The sequence below is a fragment of the Cotesia glomerata genome, linkage group LG1 (genome assembly GCF_020080835.1).
Source record: "Cotesia glomerata isolate CgM1 linkage group LG1, MPM_Cglom_v2.3, whole genome shotgun sequence".
Lineage (NCBI taxonomy): Eukaryota > Metazoa > Arthropoda > Insecta > Hymenoptera > Braconidae > Cotesia > Cotesia glomerata.
Window position 1 is genome coordinate 22,865,109 of NC_058158.1, and position 26,878 is coordinate 22,891,986.

At 33.1% G+C, this 26,878-nt stretch overlaps 1 protein-coding gene across 4 annotated transcripts in view; it reads right to left on the reverse strand.

The window, feature by feature from the left end:
- Window positions 1-26,878, reverse strand: part of LOC123275179 (hypoxia-inducible factor 1-alpha-like) — a 128,921-nt gene that overhangs the window by 47,385 nt on the left and 54,658 nt on the right. For all 4 annotated transcript variants that reach the window (XM_044743125.1, XM_044743124.1, XM_044743127.1 and 1 more), the window contains one exon: window positions 16,635-16,741. In XM_044743125.1, coding sequence (XP_044599060.1) covers window positions 16,635-16,741 — 107 coding nt within the window. The remainder of the gene's footprint in view (window positions 1-16,634; window positions 16,742-26,878) is intronic.

The following is a 26,878-nucleotide window of genomic DNA, read 5'->3' on the forward strand; positions in this document are numbered from 1 at the left end:
AAGCATGTTGAGTTTAAAAATAATCGGTTAGAAATTGTAAACGATATCGTGGTGACAAGTTGCATTATATCGTATATATATTAGGGTGTGCCAAAATGTAACTCCCGTGGAGAACCTTTTAAAATTGGAATTTTGAGTTCCGCTTTTAACAGGGCCTGCGTTTGAGCATTTCCTGATAAATTTTGGTGTGAGACAATGTATTTGATTTTCATAGAATTTTTTAACAGAAGCTTAGTTTGGGTATTTCCGGTGAAAATTCAAAATTTGCCGGAAGTGCCCAATTAAATCTCCTGTTAAAAATCCTATAAATAATCAAATGAATTTTCTCAACCCGAAATATCTCAGGAAATGCCCAAACACAGCTGCTGTTAAAAGTGGAACTCAAAATTCCAATTTTAAAAGGTTCTCCATGGAAGTTACATTTTGGCACACCCTAATATATATATCCAGGCGGTTTGAAAATTCAAAAAATAGTGTTTTATTAAACTTCTACCAGATTTTTGAGCTCGGGGAGCTCAAATTGATACAAAAATGATATTTTTGAGCTCTAAAAGCTCAAAAACAAAATAAGTGAAATGTTGAGCGCTTAGGTATAGAGTTAGCGGGAAGTTGTAGGGATGGCCTTTAGGGTCAACGGTTTTTCTAATTTTTTTTTTTTTTCGCTCCTACCTGAAAATCTGATAATTTATGGATAAAAACAAACACTGCCGTCCAAAAAAAAAAAATGCTAAGTCGATTAGACGCTTCACTCATTGAAAAATTCGATTTTCCATATAAATATCATAGGGAAAATTTTTTTTCGGTTTCTATTCTATTTTTCGGTATTAAAAAAAATAAAACAAAAAAAATACAATACAGCTTGTATAGGAAATTAAATTTGCTACAAAAAAGTTCCTTTAAGCAAACACTCTCCGACCAAAAGTTGTTGAGTTCCAGCGCTGAAAAGGTGAATGTTAATAATAATTGATACCAAATTTTCTTTAAAATGGAATTTTTTAATTTTAAATTAGATATTATTTACAATTAACGCTGGACAGTTATCAAATTTTTAATTTTAGAGATGACATTTTGCATTCAGCCAATAAAGATAAATTTTAATTCATAATTACTATGAAATCATAATGTGAATGAACTGTAACGGGTACTTTTTGACTCAATTTTTACCCCCAGCTCGATTTAGCTCGCCGGAGTCTAGGATTCTAACGAGGGTAAATCTAAATTAATTAAACTCGAAAATTTAATTATAATTATCAAAACAGAACCTCTTTATTATAATAAACAAAACAAGAAACATTAAATTTATACATATTATAGATCGACGACTAATCAATTAAACCCACACATACGCGTCGTATACAGTTTCCATTACCATCATCGGTAATATCGTTCCCCCGTCGCTTACAAATCGCGTGGCTAATTCCCCTCCGTCGGCCCTCTATTTCCCGGTTCCTGACAGGTGACTAGTGCCGCCCCGCAGGCCCTACTTCGCGATTCCCGGGGGGAGAGTGGATAAAATCCACCTCGTCCGCACCTATTCGGCTGTGGTACCTACCACCTTTTGGCTTAAGGCCTCCAGGTGGAGAGTCGCCTTTACTCGTAGGTGAAAAAGTTCACTTACCTGTGGTAGTCCGCACCAGGTAAAGTGGACCCTCTTCTAAATCCTCGGCCGGATTTAAATTAATAATTTAAATTAAATTAAATATTATATTCATTCAAAAAATTATTTTCCATACTATTTAGTCGCTGGGACTTGGAAAAATAATTAATTGAATATTTCGAATTTGTTCGAAATATATTTAATTAAATATTTTTTTCAGATAAATTCAATTTTTGTTCTTTGAAAGAACAAAAATTATTGCTACGCGGTTTCGCTTATATTACCTCGGCAATTTTTATCGCAAGCGAACAAACGACGAAATTATCCGCTATCTATCGCAGCGATGGCGAACTACAAAATTCCCTTTTTACTTAAAAATCAAAAATAATAACCAAAACAATATCATAATTATTATAAGCGTCGTGAAAAACAAAAAAATTATTAATAATTTTACATAAACAATTAAAGATCATAATAATAATTATAATAGTAAACAAAATAATTAAACTCATGAACAAAAATTTAACTTGAATAAATAAATTGCCGCTCGCCGCCAAGAACGTAAATATCGGTTGATTGGTTCGAGAGATATCCTCGACGAAATATTTGGAAACAAGTGTTTTCTTAACATAACTCCGACATTTTTTGGAATAACTTTTAAACGGCTTTACCGGTCAATTTCAAAAACTAATCAGCTATTAATATAAAAAAATTACGTCGATTGCCGTCAAGTCGGTCAAAATCTGTCAATTCGTTCAAGAGATATCGAGAGATATCGTGGGAATTTCAAATTTTTTTTTGAAAAATTTGGCGTTGAAACTTGTTTTAGACAAATAAAAATTTAAATATACATTCAATCCGAATTTAATCCCGATTTTTTGTGTACTACACTGCGCTACAACTGCTTTTAGTTAATTCAGAAATGCATCCACGCTAACGCAAATTTTTAATTTCTTAAATATTTTTTACTAGCTTAGATAGTAGCTATTATTATTACTGATGGTAACTGTAACCATCAGTTTATATTAGGAATTACGATTTTGATAATAGTAGTAACTAGTTAAAATAATAATAGCTATTATTACTAATTACTATCATAATAGTAGTAGTAACCATCAGGATGGTAACTACTACAATTCAGATGGTTTACATAATTATTTAAATAATATTTACTACTATCGAATTCAGTTAATAGATTTTACCATAACTAGATAGTAAACTCTACTATAAAATTTTCTCCGTGTAGGCATGGAATTAGCGGGAAGTTACGGGGATGGCCTTCAGGGTTTACCGTTTTTCTAATTTTTAACTTCCCGCTAAGAAAATTGAAAAAGTTATTGGTTTTACCCCGTTTTGCGAAAATCGGGTTTTCATCAGATCTTAACGTTTTAAAGTCACAGGAAGCTTCCCTGACTATTCCCACGATGGTGTCCGTGCGGCTGTATGTATGTATGTGTGTGTGTGTTTTTTTTATTTTTTTTAAGGGGGGGGGGGAATCCTTTTTACGGATTCTAGGCATAGCTGTTTGGCCTGGATATGTGGCGACTCGACGCAGTGTCATACTAAAACTCGACGCTAGCGCCCCTACCCACTAAACCCTAAACCCCTTTTCCTCTTTCCCCTAATCCCTCATGGAAACCGCCGTCAGGCATTACTTCGTGATGTGTGTGTGTGTGTGTGTGTGTGTATGTGCGTGCGTGTGTATGTGTGTGTGCGCGGTTGTGTGTGTGTGTTTTTTTTTTTTTTTTTTTTTTCCCTTAGGGGGGGGGGAATCCTTTTTACGGATTCTAGGCATAGTTGTTTGGCCTGGATATGTGGCGACTCGACGCAGCGTCATACTAAAACTCGACACTAACGCCCCTACCCACTAAACCCTAAACCCCTTTTCCTTCTTTCCTCTAATCCCTCATGGAAACCGCCGTCAGGCATTACTTCGTGAAGGGAGGATCTAGCTACTGCTCTTCCTTCTGGTGGCTAAGGTGTTAACTACCTTCCTTCTATCTTCTGCTATTTGCTCTTCTTCTTTCGGTGGAACGCAAGTCTTTAAGGACTTCTGTTGCAAACGTGTTGGTAGCATTCCAGGCAGCTTCTGATCACAACATTGCTTCCACTAGTGAATCTGGTTGCATTCTCTGGTTCAGGATCCTCTCCAGTTCTTCACGCTGTGGATCGAAACGAGGACATACAAAGAAGACGTGCTCCGCGTCTTAAGCAGCTCCTGGGCAGGACGGGCACTCCGAAGAGTCATCGTGCTTAAAGCGGTGTAGATACTCTCGAAAACACCCATGTCCCGACAACATCTGCGTAAGATAGTAATTGACCTCACCGTGATTCCGGTTAAGCCAAATGTCGATCCGAGGTATGAGACAGTGCGTCCACCTACCCTTCTCTGCAGCATCCCATTGTAGTTGCCATCGGCCTATGCTCTTCTGCCGTTCTTCAGGGCTCAGTGCAGTTGACCTTTTTTTTTCGTTGGTAAAGGGCCCGTCTTTCCTCTTTAAGAGGTAGGGTTCCAGCAATGACGCACACTGCTTCTTCTGATATAGTGCGGAAGGCACTGTGTGTGTGTGTGTGTGTGTGTGTGTGTGTGTGTGTGTGTGTGTGTGTGTGTGTGTGTGTGTATGTAAACTTCTTATAACTTTTGAACGGCTCAGCCGATCGGATCGAAATAGGTGGCGATTCAAAGAGTATCATTGCCATTAAATTTCTTGGAAATTTGAATCGATTCGATTCGCTAGATTTTGAGAAATCTCAAAAATAAAATTTTCAAAAAATCGTTTTTTTGGAATAACTTCTAAACAGCTCAACCGATCAATTCCAAAAATTAATCAGCTTTTAAGTTTAAAAAACCACGTCGATTGCCACCAGTCCCGTCAAAATCGGTTGATTCGTTCGAGAGTTATCGAAAACGAAAAATTTCGAAAAAAGTGTTTTTTTCACATAACTTCGACATTTCTCTTTCGTTCGTTTTTGTTGAAATGAAATAATTGTTGTCTAAAAAATCACGTCGATCGCCACCAAGAAGGTGAAAATCGCTTGATTGGTTCGTGAGTTATGGTTGTCGAAAAAAGTGAACTTTTGAAATTTCTCTAAGATTTTCAGTTTGATCAGTTTGTGTTTAAAAGCATATCATAGATTCTGAAAAACTGCGTGGAATACTGCCAACCGCGTGAAAATTGATTCATTCATTCAGAAATTATTGCAGTTTGAAAATTCAAAAAATACTGTTTCAATAAATTTCTATCAGACTTATGAGCTAAGGACTTATGTCATATCTGTATTTTTATAACATTGTTGTATTTGAAAGCATGGTATTGTGCGCCTTTGTCAATTCAAGCTCCGCGACAAGATTTAGAATTTTTCAAAAATTCATTGCAATACAAAACAATCAATAAGAAAATTTCAGAAGCAGCGACAAAGAAATTTAGCACTCATCTTTGGTATTTGTCTGAAGAACTTATTTGTTTATCACTTTTTTATAATAATGTAAGCTCAGAAATTAAAATTAAAATTATCGAATCAATGAATCAAAAAGTTAGCGAAAGTACGAATTTAAAACGTGTTAACAGTTAACATAAACAAAGTCAAGATTCATTGCTTGCATTTTTGAAATTACATCTAGATCAATCGAAATCTGATAAAGATTATAATACGTGCTTAACAATTTTAAAAAATTTACAGGTTGTAAATGATACGGCTGAACGAGGAGTTCAATTAATAGGATCTTATAATCGGAGAATAACTTATAACGAAGAATAGAAACAATACTTATTACAAGTTGTGGCAATGCATAGAATACAATTTTCCAATGTTAATAAAAAAAACATTAATGTTACCAACTCAGAAATGAAAGAAGAAAAATTAGAAAAACGGTAGACCCTGAAGGCCATCCCTGCAACTTCCCGCTAATTTCATACCTAGGTGCTTAAAATTGGACTAATGATGCTTTTGAGCTCTTCGAGCTCAAAAGTCTGATAGAAGTTTTATAGAACAATATTTTTTGAATTTTCAAACCGCAATAACTTTTGAATAAATCAACCGATTTTCACGCGGTTGGCGGCGATCGACGCGGTTTTTTAAGCTCTGAAATTATTCTACATCATCAAAAACGATCCGAGAAGAAATATTGAAGTTATGTGAAAAAAACACTTTTTTCGGTTTTCTTTCGTTCAGGATATCTCTCGAACGAATCAACCGATTTCGACCGGATTTGCGGCAATCGACGTGGTGTTTCAAGGTTAAGAGCTGATTAGATTTTGGAGTTGATCGATAGAGCCGTTTAAAATTTTTTCCAAAAAACGACCTTCAAAAAAAATTTTTTTCTTAGTTTTTTTGAAATTTCTCAAAATCTATCGATCCGAATCGGTTCAAATTCATAGGATATCTAAGTTTGAGAGAACTCTTTAGAACGCCGTTTCGTAGGTTCCGATCGGTTTAATCGTTCAAAAGTTATAAGCGGTTCACATACTTACACACACACACACACATACATACATACATACATACATACATACATACATACATACATACATACATACACACGCACACACACACACACACACACATACATACAGGCATAGTGACAACATCGCAGGGGTAGTCAGGGAAGCTTTCTATGACCTTTAAACGTTGAGATCTGATGAAAACTCGATTTTTGCAAAACGGGGTGAAAACAATAACTTCCCGATTTTTGAAAATCTTCAATTTTCTTAGCGGGAAGTTAAAAATGCATTTTTAGTAATTCTAATGATTTATACATGGTAATTTATATTTAGTTACTATACACAAAATTTCATCTCTAGAATTAACAATTTAACAACTTTCCAGCGTTAGTTGTAAATAATATCCAATCTAAAATTAAAAAATTTCAATTTAAAGAAAATTTGGTATCAATTATAATTAACATTCACCTCTTCAGCTCTAGAACTCAAAAACTTTTGGTCGGAGAGTGTTTGCTCAAAGGAACTTTTTTGTAGCAAATTTAATTTCCTATAAAAGCTGTATTGTCATTTTTTCTAAAAAAATTTTTTCAGTACCGAAAAATAGAGTAGAAACCGAAAAAAAAATTTTCCTTATGGTATTTATATGGGAAATCGAATTTTTCAATGAGTGAAGTGTCTAATCGACAGAATTTTTTTTTTCGGCGGCAATATTTTTTTTTATCTATAAATTATCAGATTTTCAGGTAGGAGTGAAAAAAAGAAAAAAGTTTGAAAAATCCAAAAGTGCATGCCTCACAACGCTCATTCATTTTTTAGGAAAAAAATAAATTGTGTAATTTAAAAAAAAAAAAATTATAACTAAGTAATTTCTTACAGAGTATTTTTTATTTTTTTTTTTTTTAAATATCAGCGCCCTTTTTTCTTGTCATATGCGTACGAAGTCTAAAAAAATCTAGCTTGATTAAGTGGCGCCATAGTTTTCACGTGACAAATATGAAAAATTCGTTTGTCTTTGTACAGTTGTATCGTACCTAGTGAATTTGAATAAAAATTCAATTAAAAAAAAAAAAATACGTAAAGTAGGCTACTGATATGAAATATGAACCTAGTTCATCGCATTCTTATACTAATAAAAAGGTCCGGTCTTGAAATATCAATTTGTTCGGGAGTAATCGTTGGTACATCCAAAATGGGGTGACATCAGGACGTCCACGTAAAATTTTTTCCAAAACGTTTTTTTTTTTCAAAATAGCTACATGAAATGATTTTAGAAAGTAAAAGATGGTTTAATTTAAGTGTTTTCTCGGTGTAAATCTACTTATATTATTGTATAAGTGTAATATGGTTGTGATAGAGGCATTTAAAGATCACAAAATTGCTTGACCTTGACAAGTCGAATATAAAGCACAACCTCACGCGTTTCGCGCTATGAGAGATGCAATATTGCCAAAAATTGATACACCCTAAGATATATTCATATGTCGGAGGAGCATTGTTAGGGGCGGTTGAGTCCATTGGATTCGTTTGTTCCATGTTTATTACTTTACGATAATTAAAATGTAACACTAGTTTCAATTTAAAATATAATGTAAGCTAACTCATTTAAATAATGCTACAATTACAAATATTCTTAATACAATAATTCGGTTGACAACTAATTATTTAAATACAATTAATATACAAAGTAAAAGCGCTGGGTAATGGATATGCTCGATGTCTTTATGCAGGATATGCTCGATGTCTTTACTCGATCAATGCTCAACCAGAACCAGCGGGTTGTCACTCAATGTTAATAGATAGGACCCTTATTCGACATACTTATACCACAACATTACCAACTGAATTGAGTAGAAAATAATAAAATATTCAATCTAGGGACATGATCCTCTAAAAGCGCGACCTACCGGCAAAAATAAGTAACAAATAATCTCACCAGAGTTTATAAATAAAATAAACACACAATTCTCCGTAAATGCCTTATTGGTAAGTAGGATAAGTTTTGATCTCGTACGTACGAGTCGAAATTTTAAAACTCTAGTTCAACCTAGTAGAGCCTGATTCCTTTGATGTAGACATATGCCGCTCTGATTTAAGAACCTTTTTCAACCTAACTCGTCTTATGTCAGGGTGAGGAGGATTGAGTTGGGGTTTAGTTTAAATTTTAAGATTCTGTTTCAACCTAACTCGTCTTGTGATCAGGGTGAGGACTATTGAGTCGGGGTTAAGTTTAAATTTTAAGATTCTGTTTAAACCTTATACGTCTAAAATCAGGTTGTAGAAGAATGAGCTGGGGTTTAATGAGAATTTTATCGCGTAGGCTTTCTAGGGTGAAACAGAGACTTAAACTTTATAAATTTTCCAAAGTTAATAATAGTAATAAAAATTATTATCATGATTTCGAAAATGTATCAATTGATGGATATTAATGGCAAAAAGACAAATACAATTGAAAAAATTCAATTATTTCAGTGATTTAATTCGTTTTTTTTTTTTTTTTTATTAAAGACTTTTGCCATCAACAAAATATAAAATTAACTATTAAATTAAATTGATTGACGAGCATTAAAGCAACAAGATAATTAATAAGAATGAAATTATCTTTAGTCATGAACAAAAATTCTTAAGCTAAGAAATCGTTTTTAGCTTGAAGAAGTTTAAATTAATTAAAAATTTGTTGGCAAAATTCTTGAAGAGGGCCGTCATACTTCACTTTTCCATGTACGTACGTTAAAAAAAGCTAAAAGTTATATAAGTTCTTATGGTTCTGTTTAAGAGGGAAAAGGCCAAGATAACAATTTAAGTTCTATTTCTTCGATTGACTGAAAAATAAACATAATTGTAAAATCTAAAGTCTATGATATATTAATGTTTTTGATATATGTTCTTTTGGTTTAAAAAAAAATCTTTACACAAAAAAAAACGCTTTTAACTTAGATTCGTAAACTGATGAGCTAAAGTGTATAAAAATACCAACATAAGTTACGACGCAAAGGTAAAGAAAAATAATTTAACTCATCATCTAATTTTTTTTCTAGGATTCATCAGAATTAGTTAAAATTAATTGTTTAATAAACGATATCATTTAAAAAACAATTATCTTTATTCGCATTCAAACGCCAATACATAGTTAGAATATATCATTGTGTATTTGCGCTTGCTAAAATTAATGTAATGTAGTAAACTTCAAAGTAGTTTTTTTGTGATCTAAATTTTTTCTTTTCTTGAATTAAGATAATTTTCTTATCAATAGAAATTTTTATCGTAAATATTTTTAAGCTGATTGTTAATTTATTCTAAAAACTTATTCTAAAAAGTGAGTATTCATGTAGTTTCAAGAATCAAAAAATTTAGGCAATTTTCGCGACAAAATTTTTTAAGCACTTAAGTGTTGTAAAATTGATAATAATAATGACAAAAACAATTACCATGACAAAAGAAATAATAATAATATTTAATCACATGAGGTAATTTTAATTTTGTCAGCTGTAGCTTAAATAGAAAAAAATATTTTCTTGCTAAATGACAAGTCTTCGAGTAGCAGAGGGGATCCAGTCTAGCTTCGTAATCGAAAGGTCGTGGTTTCGAATCCCAGTAAATCTGAGTTTTTTCAACGGATATTTGTGTTTTCATCGTTATTTCTTCTGTCTCCATTTCGATATCATTATTCATGTATAATTATAAATAAACACTACTGATAGATATCATTACCTTGACCGTCAAGCGAATAATAACTTGAAGTAACTAACAATTGGTTAATAATCTTTATCTTTTTTTTTTTTTTTTTTTTTACCATGAATATAAACCAGTTTAGGCTATATAAGGTTGAAATAGATTTTAATAAAACCATGCCTGACACTTTTTCGTCTGAGGTACAAAAATCCTATATATTGTGCAAGCCCAGCTAGGCTCTAAAAGAATGAAACAGGGTTTTATTAAGAACCTTCCTCGGCCTTAACTCGCCTGAAAATGCAGTTAAGTAGGCGCTACTAGGTTGAAACAGAAATTAATTTTAACGTAGATCGCTATATCTTAAACTCTATTTCAACCTAGCACACTCTGACTTTAGTCTAGCTAGGTTGAAACAGAATCTAAGCAAAATAAAATTTCGACTCGGGTCCGCAAAATATTTAGGTTCAAATCATGCCGACAGCTAAATTTTTTTTTTTTTTTTTTGAGCAATGAAAGTAAATATTATTTATATTAATAAATATAAAAAAAGAGGAAATAATTTATCACCAACAAATGCGCATAATAATAGATTAGCAATATTTAAAATTTTTTTTAATAATTCATTTAAAAGATTGTTTAGTTATTTATAAAATTGACTAGAATGTTTATTTTCGTATCTCTAATAGTTTAAAAGTTATGTTAGTTTTTTAGTAGTCAACCGAAGCAGCCGCTGCAACTTTTGAAGCACGTGTTTTTTAAAAGTACAATAAAAAATTGAAAAAAAATTTTTTCTATACTTTGTTATATATGGTTATTTTGGTTAATTTTAGAAGTTTTAGAAAAAAAATATAAAAATGTTAAAAATTTGTTTATAACAAATCCGTAAGTTAATAAACAATAGAATTGTTGATAAAAAAAATTTTTTTTGTTACTTTATAGAGGACTGTCAATTATGATTTTTAGAAAAAAAATAATTTCTTAACGAAATATTCAAACAATAGAAATAAAAAAAAAAACGATTATAAACAATTAAAAATTGTTATTAAGGAAAAATTTTTTTAAAAAAATCATAATATTTGTAATATAATAGAGTTGTGAACAAAAATTGTTTTTAAATATTGAAATAATCAATTTGTTTATAAAAAATTTATCAACAAATGGCAAGAAAAATTTATTTTGCAAATCAATTAATATCTTGTATTAATAAAAAAACGATAATATGATGATTAAGAAAAAAAAAATTTTTTTAAAAACATTACTGGGATTTTTTAGTTTTTGTTCAAGTAAAAAAATTATTATAAACAAAGAATAAATATTTTTTTAACTTTTATGGCGCGATCTTGTTAAGTATGTATGTAAGAAAGGTTCTACAAAGCGAAAATTTTTTACGACAATTATTTAAACATTTTTTTTCACTTACAATTAAGATGGAAGTTCGAGAAAATTTTGTTAGTTAACAATTGTTTAACTTGTTGAAAAATTAACTTTAAGTAAAATTTCCAATATTCCAGGAATAATTATTACATAAGAATGAAGGAATAATTATATAAGAATTACACCGGCACACAAAAAAAATAAGTTGTTAGTACTTTTGACAGAATCCATATATCTTTATGTATTTTGACCCGCTGAATCCGAATTTGAGGTCAGTTTGACCCGTACACCGTCAAATTTTCGAGAAAACTTTGAAAAACCGAAAAAAATGACGAAAATCGGCAGTTTAGGCGATTTAAAATGATTTAAAAATTTTTTTACCTAAATCCTTAAAAAATTTTAGTTAATTCTACTTTTTTTGTTATCGTTTTTATTACACTGATGTCTTGGTGGAATCCTCCGCCTTACTCGTCACTGTAATCGTTAAGATTTTCAGGAAAGTGTAGAAAGTAAGAATGTAAAATGTGCAATTCAAGATTTATCAAGCAACCCTAAGTTGTAATTGAAATAAAGTTCGAATTCGAGGTTCTGTCGGGGACCAAAAATTCCTTCTTCTTATTTGGCATCGTTAACATAGTGATTTTTTCGATCTCAACTATCCTACAAACATAAATAGCAGAATATTTTGTGAACCCTGATTGTTGGTCGAACAGTGCTGTTGCAAATTTTATATCACCACAAACTTTCCATTGATGTTCCGAATACTTTATTTCATCTAATACGATTTGCAAATTGTAAATCAGTGCCAATATGTTTCCATTATAAAGAAGCACAGTTTTCAAACTTATCTTAGATGAATCAATACAACCTTTCACATCTAGTCAGTACACTGATGAATTTTTGGAACTCCTTCTTTTCATCGAAATTTTAATCATTCCTGATTTCTTGCTTGAATGCTTGTGCCTGTAACCAGGGCACCTCCACATGGTGACGGTGGGCAACAGAACCGTCTGGCAGAGTCCCTGGGTTAACGGCTTGTATGCCGTTATGGCAGATATTTTATTTTTATTTAAAAATTGATTTTTATCATAACGGACTTGATTTAGTTTGATTTTTAGTGGTTTTTTTGCCATTTATTTAGATTTTTAGAGATGTCTGAGCCATATAAATTCGAGATTTATAATCGGCGGATCGAAATACATGAGAATCATGATTGATCTAATTTTATAAAATTTTTTTTAACACAATATCTGGAATTTTTTGCTTTTTTTTTTATTTTTTTTGCTATTTTTTTCTTTTTTTGCAATTTTTCAGGGTTTTTTGGAATTTACTTAAACTTTTAGTGGCTTATGGCCTAAATAAACTTTAGATAAGTATTAAGCGGGTCAAAATTCATAAAAATCATGCTTAGTTTAGGTCAAAAAAAATTTTTAAATCATTTTAAATCGCCTAAACTGCCGATTTTCGTCATTTTTTTCGGTTTTTCAAAGTTTTCTCGAAAATTTGACGGTGTACAGGTCAAACTGATCTCAAATTCGGATTCAGCGGGTCGAAATACATAAAGATATATGGGTCCCGTCAATAGTACTGAAAACTTTTTTTTTTTCGTGTGCCGGTGTTATTTATAGTGTTCAGAACACACCATAATTTTTTCAAATTAAAAAAAAAATATTCAATACCTTAAATAAATTAATTAATGTGCCGTACTCGCTTTTGACGCCGCGCGCGCAACCTAAAAATTCGCGCGCAGACCTATTTTCAGCGTTAAATTAAAATTATAAATAATGTAGATAGAGTTCCGGGAGTAAGGAGTTTTTTATTGGAAATTTCCTCCTTTTTCAGAATCTTTTTTTGAAATTCCTTAAATATCAATAGTTTATGAAATATTGGCAAAAAACGAAATGCCCTTTTTTTTGCATCTTTAGTTGTTTATAACTTTTGCAATTTTTTCATGTGCTAATACACGCTTTTGGCACGTTTTTCTAGGCGTCATTCCGGATCCATTGAGCTATCGCACATAATTTTAAGAGCAGTATCTTTATTTTAGACCATTTTCAACTATTCGACTAGACTATTAGTAAAAATTCACTAGTGTTATTATTTCGAGTAGTGGTGCCACCATTGCCACTCAATATTTCTTTTTATTTTTATGCTTTTTGTTGTGGTATGCGTTTGGTATAAGTTGTCAATTAAGAAAGTGGAGGGGGTAAAGAGTGGCAAGCCGCTGACCAGAACTACTCATGTAAGTACCCTAAATACTTTTTCTCTCAAAATATTTCGACAGCCCTTATTGTCGGTCGATACCTCTAACTATATACTTTTTACTCCTATCCTATGACATCGGCTACGTTTGGTGACCACTGTCACTCTGGACTCAAGTCCATCGCCATAATCATAAAAAACATAATTGGCTTAAGTCATAAATAATAACTAAATATCCCTATGCTTTACAATTCTGCGTGCAACTATTAAAAAGACAAACTAAAACATTAGGAATTTTCCTGTCTCTGGGAAAACTCAGCTCGATGCAATCTCCGACACATACATAAACTTTTGAACTAACGATATTTTCTGACTCAATTTGTCGAGCTGAGTTAGGAAATAACGGAATTTTTTAAAAGATGAGCCCTGAGGACGACTGCAATAGTTAGATTTTTATTAGTCTACTAAAAATGATTCCACATGTTGTAGACTTATGATACGATAGATAGTCTTCAAATTGGAAGGAATAGAAATAGTAGCTAATTTTTGGAAATCAGTGGTTCCTTAAAGCGAGTTGTGCACAGTTAAAAATTTTGCGTCATTGTGTCAAAAAATTTTTGTGTTAAATATTTAACATACAATTTTTCAACACAAAAATTTTTTGATGCAATCATAAAAATTGCATGGTAGAAATCATCACGTAAGGGAAAAGCGTTATGCCCCCTCACGAGACGTTCCGTTCCGTCTGGCGTAGTTCGTGTTTATACACGATTATTCGTCAAGCACTGGCCGCCATACTGGTTTACATCATGCATTAGTTGAATGAGATTTTTGTCTGATGGTCAGAGTATACTCCCATTGATTAAAATTGTTTTTTAATTACTAATAATGTTATTATAGTATATTACACACCTAGGGCAGGAAAGTAAGAAATGTCTCAGATCACATGTAATTGTTGGCCGAAGCGAAGCCGAATCCTTACTACTCCCTTTGATTATTTTTTCCTTGTCTGATCTCAATCTTTTCCTACGTCCCAATATTTTTATCTATGGCCGACTTAGATTTTTACTGTACCTGCATTTGCCTGTGCCCCACTCTAGCACAGAGACCAGGAAAACTACAAAAAATCTGGTCAAGGTACAGCCGGCTACCAGTCGAAACGCTGAGATCGCCGAAAAAACCGCGTCTCGGAAATTCAAACCCTCGCCCGCCGGCTAGTTGTTCGGGCAGCCCAAACGCTTAGACCGCTCGGCCGACGAGCCAACTTGATTTTTTAATAATAAATATCAAGTGAATTATTTTTAGTGATTATTTTTTATGACAAACAAGTTTTATTATTTAGAATTGTTGTTATAAAATTTATAATAAGTAAGCATATAATTAATAGGTTTGTATCCCTCTCAAATTGAACTTTCTGAGCGACAATGACAAAAACGATTATTCGCTCAGTGCGAAGCCATGGTGGGGGAAAAACTTATTTACCATCAGCGCCATGAGTGGCTATATCCGATACTAAGGGGGGATATTTTTATGTTTCGAGTTAGCTAAATGTACAAGCGAATTATTATTTAAAATTTATTTAAAAAGAAATACATGAAATGAGTCACAAAAGTTGTTGTGTTGTAAGTTGTAAGAATACAAGTAGAAAATGTGCTTGTCATTTTTATAAATTTCCAACAGCAAGTTGGAAAATAAATCAAAGGAAAAAATAAAATTAAAAATGATAAATTTAATCAATAAAAAAGTTTTCCCAGCTTTATTATTGAATTTTAATATGTAAATTTTAGTTAGCAAACATAATCTATTTTTTTGTACTCAAAAACAATCAGCACTTTTAATTTGTAAAATTTTGAAACAATGAAAGATTTTGATAATTTCGTTGAATCAAAATTTATTTATAAAAAAAAAATAATTAAATGTTTATTCACGTTTATTCAAGTTTTATTATAATTTTAATTTTTTAAAAAATTTTTTTCTATTTTCTTTTTATTTGATTTTAATCTGACGTTAACCAATCTTTATGTGTGCTAACTTCTATGCTACTTTTTATGATATTAAAGTTAGCTGTCACTTGACCATTTTTTAATTTTATTTAACAAAAAAATTTTTTCCGAAAAATTTTTTTTTAAAAATTGCATTTTTAATTTATTAAATTTTCTAAATGTCCAATTTTTTTTCTCAATTTTTCATCCAGTAATTTATTTATTAGAAAAATTTTTAAAATTATTAAATATCTGCTAAATTAATTTTCATCTACTTTTTCGGTATTAACTATACTTACATTTTATTTTTTAGTGCACAAGAACACTTTACGGTAACAAATATTTATTATAAATACTCCCTTTAATTAATAAAGCATTCTTTTATTTATTATTTAATATTATTATTACTAACAGCCATTCAATACATAATAAAATATATTACAACAGCCCTCTGTAGTTCAAACGTACCGTGGCGCTGAAGTTGTGCACAGAGCGAATACGTAATTCAGTCACTCAGTGGCGAATCCGACAATGTTGATTTTACGATATTTGCTTTAAATTTTGTAAAACGAATTTACAAAGACGAGTGTAACTTTGACGTCAGAGGCGAAGCCGAGGTTTTTGCAAATTCGCGCCACCTTAGACTCATATCGCAACATCGATGTTGTCGAGAAAATCGTGCCTTTGAGGCCTTATGACGTAAATAACTATTACTCTCTTATTTTGTGAGAAGTGTAGTTAAATTATTACTTTAATAATTATCTGATAAGAAATGTCGGAGTTAAGTGAGAAACACACTGTTTTCGAAATTTTTCGTCAACGATATCTCACAAACGAATGAATCGATTTTAATTTTTTAAACAGCATTCGACATAATTTTTGTGGCTTAAAAGCTGATTAGGTTACAGAATTGATAGATACAGCAGCTTAAATGTTATTTAAAAAAAAATGATTTCAAATACTTTTTTTTCCGTTTTTTTTTTTTTTTTTTTTTTTAATTTTGGACGTGAAAATAATCTTGAAGCAATAACTTTTTTTTTGGTTTCAGTTAATTTCATTTAATTTAAGAACTTTTCTACTTGATTCTACATAATGAAATACTTCAAATTAAATTTTTTTTTTGTTTAAGATTCTGACTGTTGAATTAAATTAATTTTTCTATCAGTGAATAACCAATTTACTGAGATAATTTGCCAACGAATGAAATGGTTCTATTTTGGAACGTGCAACAATCAAATAATCAAACTGTTATACATTCCAAGAAATTGGCTCGGATATTGACTTATAATTATTATCAAATAATACGCGTTATAATCAACAATATTCAGTTTATCGAATAATTATAGAGAATTGATATGTTATACTTACGACATTTGAAAGATTTATCGAGAGCATCGTTATCGAGAGCATGATGAAGCTCAAAAATTGATTTACCAATTAACTCATCATTACCCCAGCCAAAAAATTCAGCCAATCTATAACAATAAAGACGATAGATAATTGTAATTATAAACATGAGTATAATCTTACAGAAAAGGCTAAGTGAAAGAATATTATAAGGGAAAGGGGGATATGGTTTTCAGCGTAAAAAAATACACTTTTTGATGAATTTTTTTTTGGGAAAAATAGTTGGAATAAATTCATCAAATTTCACTCAAATTTTCACAAACAAGCCAGTGACAGGGCTTTTTCCAGAGCGCTTTTGGAAAAGGCCTTTTCGCCGTGTTCACTATATCTCAGCTAAAATTATTTAAAATTCTAAACCATTTAAATTTACTCAAAGTACTAATATATACTCCCCCCAAAGCTACCCGATTATTTTTTTTTTCATTTTAAAATTTTTGCCGGCCATTTAAAGTAAAAAGTTCTATTTTTCTCAAAAAATTCTGCCATTTTGTGAGTAAAACATCCCCTAAATAAATAGAAAATCTTTAAACTTACCGTTGGGGGGGGGGGGGAGATATTTTATAGGCAAAATGTGGACGTTACAAAAGTTTATTTACTTGAATATGTGATGGACCCGGAGATAAGGCAGTTTTACGCGCGAACTCTACCTATTTATTTATCATTTTGTTATTTTTTTTCAATGATTAAATTTAAACATAGAAGAATCAATTTATGAAGGACTATTATTAACATACTCCTGCCAAGTTTGATGATTTTTTGTTCAAAAATTACTTGGTCAAAAAGCGTCTCAATATTTTGTCCAAAATTTGAATATTCTCTGACCAACATGTTCTTAAAATCTACAAACATAATTACCATTTTCCTCTTTCTCTTTGACAATTTCCTGTTAATCAGATAGTTCAATACATACATACAGTGTCCCAGAAGTAACGGACGCCATTGTAGCATATGATAAACAAAATAATTCTGAGACGAAAAGTCCTTAGCCATTTTTTAATCAGACGCATAGATAATTAATTATTAATTAAAATAACGTACTTTTATGCGTTAGAGAGAGTGCTAGTGTCAAGTCAAGTGCGTTTCAACGAAGACGCTTGCACGTGTGAATGTGTAAGTAAATATGTGTGACTACGTTAGCTATAGAAACTAGTTAGTCATACAGTTAGTTGTGTCTTTGTTTGGCACATACTTTACTAGACACTGGCGCTCTCTCTCTCTCTCTAACAAATAAAGAGACGTTATTTTTAATTAATAATTAAATATCTATGCGGTTAATCAGAATTATTTTTTTCATCAGATGCTACAATGGCGTCCGTAACTTTTGGGACACCCTGTATTGTCTATAGTTCCCCTTTCTTCTCTAAATCCTGCCTAAGTTTCAGGTAATATCCCTTTTTCCTCAACTTCCTTCTTTAACCTTTTCTCCAAAATTCCCACGTAGACCTTACATGCTGTCTGGGTTATCGTGATTCCTCTGTAATCTTCCACCATATTCCCAGCACCTTTCTTTAAGATTGGAACCACCACCCCAACTCTCCACTCCTGCGGCCAATCCTCTCCCCTCCATATCCTTTGACACATCAACCATAAGTCTATTTCTATATCTTCTCCTTCATACTTCCAAACTTCATTTGGGATACCATCTTCCCCCATGGCCTTGTAATCTTTTAGCTTTCTTACCATATCCCTTACTTCTTCCAACGTAATATCATTTTCCTCTGATTCATCGCCTCCTATATCGAGCATTGAGTCTGCTAACCTTTTTCTCTCTTCCACTCCTCCCAGTACCTCCCTAAAATGCTCATCCCATGTTTTCATTGGGATATCGTCATTTATGACGCACCTCTTTTTTCTTCCTTCATTTACAACCTTCCACACCTGGCTTTCCGTCTTTGCATTCTTAACCCAATCCTCCCATCTTTTCTCTGCCGCTCTTTACTTCTCTTCACATAGCGTATTATACCTTCTCTTCTCTAAACAGTAAACCTCCCTGAATGTTTTTCCATTTCTAACGCCATACAAGGCTTTTCTTACCATTCTTCTAACTTCCCTGCATTCCTCATCCCATCAGTTAAACACCCCCTCTACCCTTCCTCCTGCTTTTTCAGTCATCTTAATCGCTTCTTTAATTCTTTCTTTTATCTTCTCCCAGTCCTTTTCTGAGTCTCCTCTCGCGCCATCTGTCTTGCCATATTTTTCCTGGAATCTTTCTCTACCCTCTTTGTTCCATAGTCCTCTTCCTGTTCGATTCATATACTTTATATCTCTCCCTCCTGTTCTCGATCCCTGCACTTCTAATTTGTTAACTACTGGAAGATGATCTGATTCTGTCCTTTCCTCAACTCTTAATTCCATCACTCTATCTCTACATCTCTCCTCTATTAGAGCAAGATCAATCACTGAGCAGCCCCTCTCCCCCACAAAAGTCCAATCCCCTTCTTCATCTCCTTTAACACATCCATTGACTATCGTCTACCCTCTCTCATTCAAAAATCGGCATAGCTCCTTGCCATCTTTATTGTAAGCCGTATCCTTTGATTTTCTCATATTGATTACATGTTCCTTTTCTAATATCTTCAGACCTCCTTCGGAGGTCGTCCTTGCATTAAAATCTCCACCTATTATAATCTTTTTATTACAATTATTCCACGCCTCCTCCATCCATTTATTCATTAACTCCTTTTTCCTGTCCATATCCCCATTAACATAAACTTCTATTATCCACCACCACTCATCCCCAAGTCGGACCTCTCTTTCCACCCATCTCTCATCTTCCCATTTCCCCTTATTTCTCAGTTCTATTCCTTCTTTAATGCCTACTATTATTCCTACTCTAGCTCTTCCCCTTCCCTTTGGTATCAGGGCCTCTTAAATTTCCCATTTGAACCCTTTTTCCAAGATTCCCTAATCTCAGATCATTTTTTCTTATCTACCCAGGTTTCTATTAATATTACCACGTCCCAATCCCTCAAACCCTTCCAAAAATCCTCCTGCTTATTTTTAACTCCTGCTACATTCCAGAATGCTACTTGAAACAACCTTTTATTTCCTTTCCCAATCTTTTTTAAAAAAACCTTCCCTTTCCCTTCCCCCTTTCTGTAATCCCTCCCTCCCCTATTATTTTTACCAACCTCCACCCCTGCTCTTTCCCTCCTGAATTCTCCATCTACCTTCCGCTTCATCCCAAAGCCTTAATTTTCCATTCACTCACAACTTCATATAGCCTACCTTGACATTACAGCCAGAGGGTCTTTCCCTAGCGGCATCTTCTAAGATGAACTTCTTGATCCTCCTTTCCTCAAATGTCAAATCATCTTCCACCCACAACTTCTCTTCTTTTAGTTTATTTTTTGCCGCCATAACCTCTCTTTTCTTTTCAATCCCCTCCAGCTTTATCAAAAGTAACCCCTTTCCATCTTCTCCCACACCCGCTCAACCTCCTTTTTTCAATTCACTCCCGCTCTCATATCCAGACCCTTCAAGATTAAATTTTGTCTCCTTGCCCCTCTCTCCCTTTTTTCTAATTCCATCTCCATTTTTCTCATCCTTTTTTTTGTTTCACTCGCTATCTGCCCTCTCCTCATGCCTGAATCTTCCCCCTCCACCGACATTTCTACATTGTCGCTGGCAGCCTTCTCTAATTTTTCCAACCTATCTTCTAATCCTTCTATTCTATTATACATCTGTATCTTATCTTCCTCCCACATTTTTTTCAGTTCATTCCTTTCCTTCCTCCCTTCTTCCTTCAGCTCATCTACCCTTTTCCCCATCTTTGCAAATTCCTCCTTAATCCTAGAATCTATTTCTGCCAACTTCTTCATAATCGCCTCCATCTCTTCTTGTTTTACTGGGGACCTACTCAGTAATTTACTTCTTTTAAAAACCTCCCTTTCCGCCTTATCCTTTGCTAACTTCAACTCCGATTCAGCCTCCCTTTTCTTTCTTTTCCCCAAAGAAATTGCTTCAGTTAGGTCCCCCGCACTCGCCGTCCTCCCAAGCGCAAGCTTTGATCGAAACAGATTCAAATTCCCCGCCTGTTTCTCCACATTACCATCCGACATGCTCCTTTACCCCTCACTCCCTGCCTTACCCAGCCTACCGTTAATAGTAGTTCAAGCTAGTCGTAGCTCGAGTGTCTCTAACCTATCTCTTATACCACCACTGAGAAGCTTGGCTTACCTTTATTGTTACAGCTCTTTTTTATGATGACTATTATTTCCAAAAATTCCCCTCTGTTAAATTTTTGTAAAAACTACCTTTACAATACAAAATACTTCCACCTCACGCTCCAAAAATCAGTATTATAGCGCTGTGTTTTGACACACATCCACTCACTACCACACCGAAAACGGAAGTCCATGATAAATTTCCCGTAAGATTAACACGGGAAAGCTTGTTTTTTTTTTAGTTTTTAAGTTTATAACTCTTTAATGGTTCATCAGCTAAACCAAATCATTTTCTTGTATAAAATTGAACGCTCTACAAAAAAGCTCTCTTATAATTTTTCGATAAACTGACCCGTTTCGAAGTTATTCAACTTTAAAATATAATTTATAATATTTTATCTTTTTTTTTCAATTTTCTGACGAAACTATCAAGTTTATCAAAAAATTTTGTAAAATTTTTCAAATTTTTTGTATTCTAAATTTTATTTGGTATCACAGATGCTTTTATTTAACTGCCAAATTTATAATACTATCGTATCTTAATTTCAAATAAATTCAAATAATTTTTTTTTTCAACTCAAAATTATTTTTATTTTTTTTTTCCTAACTTTGTGATATTAGAGTAGTTTTGTTACAATTCTGAAATTTTTTTCTGGACCCTTAAACGAAAAATTTTCTTTGGGAACAACTCCTAAAAAAACTTATGACTGCTCCAAAAATTCCCTATGGTCACTCCTTGGATATTTCTGCAAAGAACTTAAAATTAAAAATATTGATTAATAAACTATTATTTTAAACTCGTCGAAAAGAAAAGAAATAATGAATGAATTTGAACCAAAATTCAAATAAATTTTTAACTGATTAAGAGAAAAGTAAAAAATCTCCATATTTTACAATTCTTTCTCTATCATTCTAAAGTCAATAAATTATTCAATCAGCAACTAACATAAAATATTTGTGAAAAACTTGAATTAATACATATTTTCTCCATCTACTTCCACGCCGACCTGATGATCTCTGGGCTAACAAAAATTTATTTTCCTTTTCTATTAACGTTTTAGCTGCTTTCTTGTGAGCAATATTAAATAACTCCTTCAACTTCTTCTTAATAGCAGTTTTATTTTTGATTTGCGTGGATGATAGTTTTCGTTTACAACTACGCTGCAAACTTTTCCACTTTTTGAACATTCTGAATAACTTATTGATGGCATTTAGATTTTAACAAGTAGGAATTTGAGCCTTTTTCTATTGTTCTTGAACCTCGGTTCACCGTAAATTAAGGACTTTGTTTACCACCACACTTTTGTACTTAATGATTATAGAAAAATAAAGCTAAATCGTTCTTAAAAGTTGGAAGTTTACGTCCAACAATACCAGTTATTGGAAAACCAATTAAATAAACTTCTTTATCCATTTTTTATAATCGATTTTGTCCATTTAAAAAAGTACTCAATTACAAAATAATTTACGAAGAATATTATTGTCGGTCAACAAATAATTGGACAAATAACACATAAAAAAATAATTTTAATTTATTAGCAAATTAAGATACGATAGTATTAGAAATTTGATAGTTGAATAAAAGCATCTGTGAGAATACAAAAAATTTGAAAAATTTTACAAAATTTTTTGATAAACTTGATAGTTTCGTCAAAAAATTGGAAAAAAAAAAGAAAATACTATAAATTATATTTTAAAGTTGAATAACTTTGAAACGCGTCAGTTTATCGAAAAATTATAAGAAAGCTTTTTTGTCAAGCGTTCAATTTTATACAAGAAAATGATTTGGTATAGCTTTTTTAATGAACCATTAAAGAGTTATAAACTTTTAAACTCAAAAAAACAAGCTTTCCCGTGTTAATCTTACGGGAAATTGAAATTTATCATGCGAGAGTTCTTAATATTAATATTAAGGGCTGTAGCTTTCACAGGATTTTTTTTTTATCATTTCCAACAATATTTTCGTTATTATTATTATTTCTTTATTCATCGATCATTAAGTCGAAACTTCTAGCGGCCGTCCATTAATACAAAATAATGCATGGTATAGCATTTTATGAAAACAATAAGAATAAAAAGTAGATGTAAAATTAAATTTAAATATTAAATATGTTAATAAAGTCCAAATTATAATCGAACAGTTCTATCAACGTAGATCACTCAACCTCCTTGCAAATTGCATGTAACAAAAATTCAACTAATAATATAGTGTTATGTAATAATCTAATAATATAATGCGATAGACAAGATTTCAAACTATAGTAAAATGTCAAATCAACTTAGATATCAAATATCAATTGCACAATGGCTTATGACCTATCCACACTCAAAAAGTAACTATAGGTAGATCTGCGAAATTCCACAAACGTTAGTGCCGACGTACATTGTGTTGCACTGGTAGCCCGTTCCAAACTCTGATTGCAGAGACAATAATTGATTTGTCATATTTCGTCGTGCGACAGCTAGGTAGTACTAAGTAGTCCTGTCGAACATTACCTCTACGAAACCGTGGTTCTAAAGCACATAAGTTCTGCCGGATTAACGGTTTTTGATGTAAATAAAAAGCTTTATAGATTAAGCACGACTGAAAGAACTCACGCCTGGACTTGAGTGATAGCAAGTGCAAATCACTGTAATAAGGCGTTACATGTTCAAACCGTGAAATATTGAAAATGAAGCGCACACAGGCATTCATCTTGCGCTGAAGTCTGATATTTCTCTGTCCAGTGATGTCAGTAAGAGCTGCAGCGCAATAATCAAAAATTGGAAAAATTAGCGTAATGACTAGCTGTTTTCTCACTGGCAAATCAAATACATTACTATGCATTTTCAGCTGCGCCAGCGTCCTCATACTCTTCTCACATATTTCAGCGACTTGTGACGACCAGTTCAAGTTATCATCAAGCAGCACACCCAGGTACTTCACTGAATTGCAGTATTCAACTGGTTCGTTGTTAACCCTAATTGCTGATACCTGAACACTACGGAGGTCAAATAAATTTTGTGCTGTACCAAAAATCATTGGCTTAGTTTTGTCAGCATTCAGTTTTAAGCCATTGTACCCACTCCATTCAGAAATCACAGCAATTTCATTATTTAAAGTGCCCACACATTGTTCAATATCACAGAGCTTACAGTTCAGATAAATAACCAGATCATCCGCGTATAACAGATGCTTACAGCGTTTCAGAATACCACCAAGGTCGGCAACGTAAATCGAGTATAGCAGCGGACCAAGAACACTGCCATACAAAACCCCACTTACTGTATTGTTCCATGTAGAAATTCCAATACTGTCTACACGCACTGCTTGAGACCGACCCTTCAAATATGAGACTATCCAGCTGACTGCTATATCGTCAAAACCCAACGCTCTTAACTTGTAGATCAGAATATCAAACACAACCGAGTCAAATGCTTTACTAAAGTCAAAAAACACCGCGACCGTGACCATCGAACAGTCCATGCTTGCGCGAACATCATCACTAAGCTTCAATATTGCATCCTGAGAGTTGAGCCCAGGCCGAAACGCAGTTTGATACTTAGCGTCAAGATCATGCATAGCCAAGTAGTTTACAATTGAGTCATGAGCACATCTTCCAAGCGCTTTAGATAGGGTACAAAGTATCGAAATTGGCCTGTAATCCGAAAAGCTTTCTGGACTACGCACTTTTGGCAGAGGTCGAACATAAGATTTCCTCCAGGCCGATGGAAAATCACCAGTGGAAAGAGAAAGGTTGAATAACTCCGTGATTAAATGCAAGAAATAAGGCAATAATATCTTGTAAGCCTTAATCTCAAATCCATCAGGACCCTTCGAGTTGGAAGTCAATCTCATTATTGCTTTCTTTACTGTTTCACAGTCGAGATGATTGAAGACAAAAACACTCCTGCTAATTAATAAACATTCATCAAGATAACCGTAATTAATCTGCTCATCCGGCGCTCCAGCAATTGTAACAAAATAGTTATTTAATCCACATAGATCCGCACTTATATTCAACTCAGAGCACTTAATTAGTCCTAATTTACGAAAACAATTCCACAGTGATTTTGCGTCTTTACAGTTATGGAACCGTTGATTAAAGTACTGTTTCTTTGCATCTGTAATTCTACATTTAATCACTTTTCTCATATTAACATACTCATTAAACGCAAATCCAGATCTTCTGAATATCCTGTACAGTTTTGATCGTCGTCGCTGTAAAGTCCTGATGTCTTGGTTGATCCACGGTGCTGGCTGGTCCCGAATACTAATGCAAATACTAATGCAAGCCTGCATTCATACAGTCAACTGTGTCAGAGCTATCCATGTCCGAAAGATCTAGTCGCTCAAGAGCAGCATGGAGGCGTTCATCATCTACCCAAGCCCAGTTCCTGCACCAAATTTTCTTCTTGCCTAGCATGGGCATACTGTAATCATACCGAAGCCAGATAAGGTCATGATCTGCCGGAAAAGGCTCTGGGGACTGACCAGTGGAAAGAACATGATCTGCATCATTAACCATACAATGGTCAATCCATGTATGACAAGTGGCCGTGTAATGTGTTGCATCAAAATTGAGAAGTTGAAGATCTAAGCCACCATAAAATTCCATCAGACTATCCGCCTTCGGGCAGATTACATTCATGTTGATGTTAAAGTCACCAACTAGTACAGCATGAGAATAGTGCGGCATAACATTATCTAAATCCATCTCCAGAAGATCAAGGGAATGAGAAGTAGGCGAGTTGTAAATTACACCAACCAGAACTTTTTGCCGTGTTGCATACCATATCTCCAGAAATAGGTACTCTGGCTGATTTGGTAGATAGACTGAACTAAGGACCACATTCGACGAGAGTACGTTGCTGACATACAGAACTACTCCACCACCAGTCCTATTTGTCCGGTCATTTATGAATAGCATAAAAGAAGGTAGTTTGAACTGAGAATCAGACATGTTTGAATTCAACCACGTCTCCGATACGGCGATAACATCAAAGGTATGGGTCCTGAAGTATTCCCGGAACAAATCAAAACAGCTGTTGAGCGAGCGAGCATTGACATGACAGATGTTAAGAGCATGTAATACAGTCTGTTGGTAATTCAGTTTGGACTAGTGATAACAAATGCCAATTGAATATATCGGATTGTTTATTTGAAACACAAAATGCACTGAAGATTATCAGGCTGACTGTCAATACTCCCAACACTGGTCAAAAAAATTAAACTATAGTTTATTTACTATAGTAAATGAAATTTTTCGTTGATAATTAGTTTTCTATCCAAACCTAGCTGCATTTTAATAATTCTATCTATAAGTAATTTAAACTAAAGTAAAAATTAACCAAAAAATTAAATCAATCTCAAAGATTATATTGGTTGTAAGTTTATGAGTAATTTCTTTATAGTAAAGTTTATGTACTTGAATATGTGATGGGCCCGGAGATAAGGCAGTTTTACGCGCGAACTCTACCTATTTATTTATCATTTTGTTTGTTTTTTCAGTGATTAAATTTAAAAATAGAAGAATCAATTTATGAAGGACTATTATTAACATACTCCTGCCAAGATTAATGATTTTTTGTTCAAAGATTACTTGGTCAAAAAGCGTTTCAGTATTTTATCCAAAATTTGAATATTCTCTGTCCTACATGTTCTTAAGTGGCTGATAAGCTGGCAAAACTGAGTTGACCGACAAATTATGAATAGACGTAGGTTGAGTGAGTAAAGGTTATTGGGTTATTTTATTTTTCAGTGCCTCCATGCCAGATGACGGTAGAAGCCTTAGCGGTGGCCTCTCAGGCGATAGTCTGACGCAGACAGCAGATCCCATAATCCAAACATTTTGCAAGGGAAGCCTTGGATAACTTTTCAGAATATGCTGTCGAAATTTATAGAGCGCTTGAGGATGACGACGATACAATCGAACTGGGTCCAAAGAAGCATTGTTACCAACAAAATCACCAGCAATCACCTTGCCTTCAGCACCAGTAATTAAGGAATCAACAGTATCCTTTGAGTCGAACTTAACAAGAATATCACGCTGCCTTGAA